The sequence below is a fragment of the Lolium rigidum genome, chromosome 6 (genome assembly GCF_022539505.1).
Source record: "Lolium rigidum isolate FL_2022 chromosome 6, APGP_CSIRO_Lrig_0.1, whole genome shotgun sequence".
Taxonomy (NCBI): Eukaryota; Viridiplantae; Streptophyta; class Magnoliopsida; order Poales; family Poaceae; genus Lolium; species Lolium rigidum.
In genome coordinates, this window is record NC_061513.1 from 331,384,557 (window position 1) to 331,387,247 (window position 2,691).

Sequence of the window (2,691 nt, forward strand, 5' to 3'; positions counted from 1 at the left end):
ATATTAGGGTAATGCAATAAGAAACTAAATAATATTATAGGTGTTCGAAATCTTGAAGAAAATGTTTGAAGATATTTATTTCTATTGCTCGAGCGAACTATCCCATGATTCTCATTTCTACCAATAACTACTTATGTACACATGTATATACATATATATCTTTAAAATTAATCATAAAAAATTATGACAGTCAGTTTTGTTCTGGATATTTGGAAAGGCCAGGAAGAAATCGCATCTTCGGGAAAATATTTAAATAACTTTTTTTTGTTAAAAGAAGTTCGAGTAGAAGCACGATAAGCTGCAGCTTGCACCTCGTATATTTTATAGAATTATTATAAATTGTATATGACCCAATGTGGTCCGACCCCTCCCCGGACCCGCGCAAAGCAGGAGCTTCATGCATCGGGCTGCCTTTTTTATATTCTAAACAATATATCTTAAAGTGTAAATATTAAAATAATTTTTTGGTAAAAGACACGGTAAACTGTAGCTTAGGACATCTATATTTTCTAGAATTATTTTAAACTCTACAACCTAAGTACAAGTATAAATATAAATATATCAAGCATGTAAAAAAATCTTGGGCTGGGGCCCTCGCTCCTGAAGGCCCGGGGAGAGCGTCCCTTTTCCTTGCCCTATGGGCCGGCCCTGCTGGGGAAGTTCCAGGGGAGGGGCCTGCTCGGTGCGGTGACATGGAGGCTCCGGTGGTTTGGCTGGGTGGTGGAGATCGACTGGCGAACGAGCGAAATCTCGCCTCTAGCTTTGGCCGGAGCCGCGGCGATGGCGCCGATGGGTGTGGACTCCTTCTTGAAGGCGTTGTCGTGGTACCATGTTCGACAACGGCGAGACTTGGCGGCATGGTGCTGCGAGGTCTCGGTGACGGTCATGCCACGATGGACTCGTGCAGGGCGGAGGTGCTATTTGGCGCCATGGCGACATCGATGGCAAGCCTGACAAGGTTAATGCCTTGATCCTTACTAAAGATGGGTCAGCAGAAGATGGTGGAAGATGGTGGCAACGATTTCCGAATATGTGCAATGGTATGCGTTAAGGGTTTGCTAGACTGGTTTGTAAAATTGATGTAAATAGTTGTAATAAAAGAAAATTGTGTGCATCATTTTGATGCGGAGAGTTGAGGGTAAAACCTCTATTTCAAAAAAGGCATTTCAGATAAATAGGAATGTAAACGGATAGATAGTTTCCATGTCAAAACCAGCCCCATATCCGTTTTAAGATCCATATCATATTTTAAAAAATCCGGCGGATAAGGATATTTGATGATGAAGTGGCCCTTCAGAAATGGTATGTCAGCATGCGGATATGAATTATCTAAAATTTAATTAGTGATAATCTAAAGGTTTTAAATTGGATAGTTCTATTTTTAGTCAACATCCAAGGCTAATCTCACAAGGTGGTTAGTAGTTTTTGAGTTACTGAATTCATTTAACTAGCATATTTGAATTCATTTAACTAGCATATTTAGCTCTAAATTTCTATCAATACTTCCGCTTTAGCGTAAACGGTGTCTCCTTTTTTTCTTAACTGCACAGTACTGTAAGTTCAAATTTCTCTCAAAATTTGCAACAACTATTAATCATTCATGTGTTTCTCACTGTCTATGGGAACCAATAAAATTTCAGAGTTTCAGAGAAATTTATGTGAGTACATTTTCCAGTCACCTTTGGGCTTTTTTTTGTGATGCACCTATGGGCTGTTGGATGATCACTAGCCAGCTATTCTGGCCTCGTCATAAAATGATTAATCCAGTCAGATATGGGTTGTTAGCACAATATTTTTTTCCTATTTTTGTACTTAATTAAAAAGATATTTTATCCCAACCCACGAGCAAAACCACCCACCGGCCACTCTACATATACACGACCCACGACCAACGCCTCCCATCTCTCTCGCACAACCTCTCTGCCCCATTCTTGATTCTTGCAACTGCCGCCTCCCCTCCCCTCCCACCCGCCACCACTCCCCGCCATGGACGGCGCCGACGGCCATCGGTCCCAGCGGCAGGCCTCCTGCTCCTGCGCCCCCTCCATGTCCCGCCGCTACGTCCGCGACGGCTTCGACCTCGACGACGACGACGACTACTACTTCGACGGCCAGTTCGACAAGCCCGCCTCCTCCTCGTACGGGCGGGCGCCGTCCGCGGCCTCGTCTCGCGGGTGCGGCACCAAGCTGAGGGGCCTGTGGCGGAAGATCGTCCGGGAGAAGAAGAGGATACTGCTCTGCACCACCGGCTGCGTGCCGTCGGCGGCGCCGCGGGAGCCCTACGACGCCTACAGCTACGCGCAGAACTTCGACGACGGCGCGGCATGGGTGGAGCCGGAGAACCTCTCGCGCTCCTTCTCCGCGCGCTTCGCCGTTCCCTCCAGGGTCCTGCAGAGGGTCGCCGTGTAGACACTACCGACGGCGGCGGCGGCTCGCCATGTTTTCTTTTTGTTTCTTTCTCTGTTTATTGTCTGCAATTTCAGTCGTCAACTGTGAAAAGAAAGGTTCTTTCCCCAATCTGTAAATGGTAGCTCCTGAATCCCAATGGCATGATCATCAGTATTAATTTGCAGCAAATCTTTACTGTACTATTTTTGCGCCCATCCTTTATTAATGTAGCTGCAATCTTTATGCATGATCACCTATCTTGGCCTGTTGAGATACAGGGTAAATATTAGTTCGCCAGCTGTA

The 2,691-nt window shown here is 45.5% G+C and overlaps 1 protein-coding gene across 1 annotated transcript; it reads left to right on the plus strand.

Moving 5' to 3' along the window:
- Positions 1 to 1,986: 1,986 nt before the first annotated feature.
- Positions 1,987 to 2,409, plus strand: LOC124660376. The gene has a single exon (XM_047198183.1). It carries the CDS (start codon positions 1,987 to 1,989, stop codon positions 2,407 to 2,409), a length of 423 nt encoding a protein of 140 aa, XP_047054139.1.
- Positions 2,410 to 2,691: the final 282 nt, after the last annotated feature.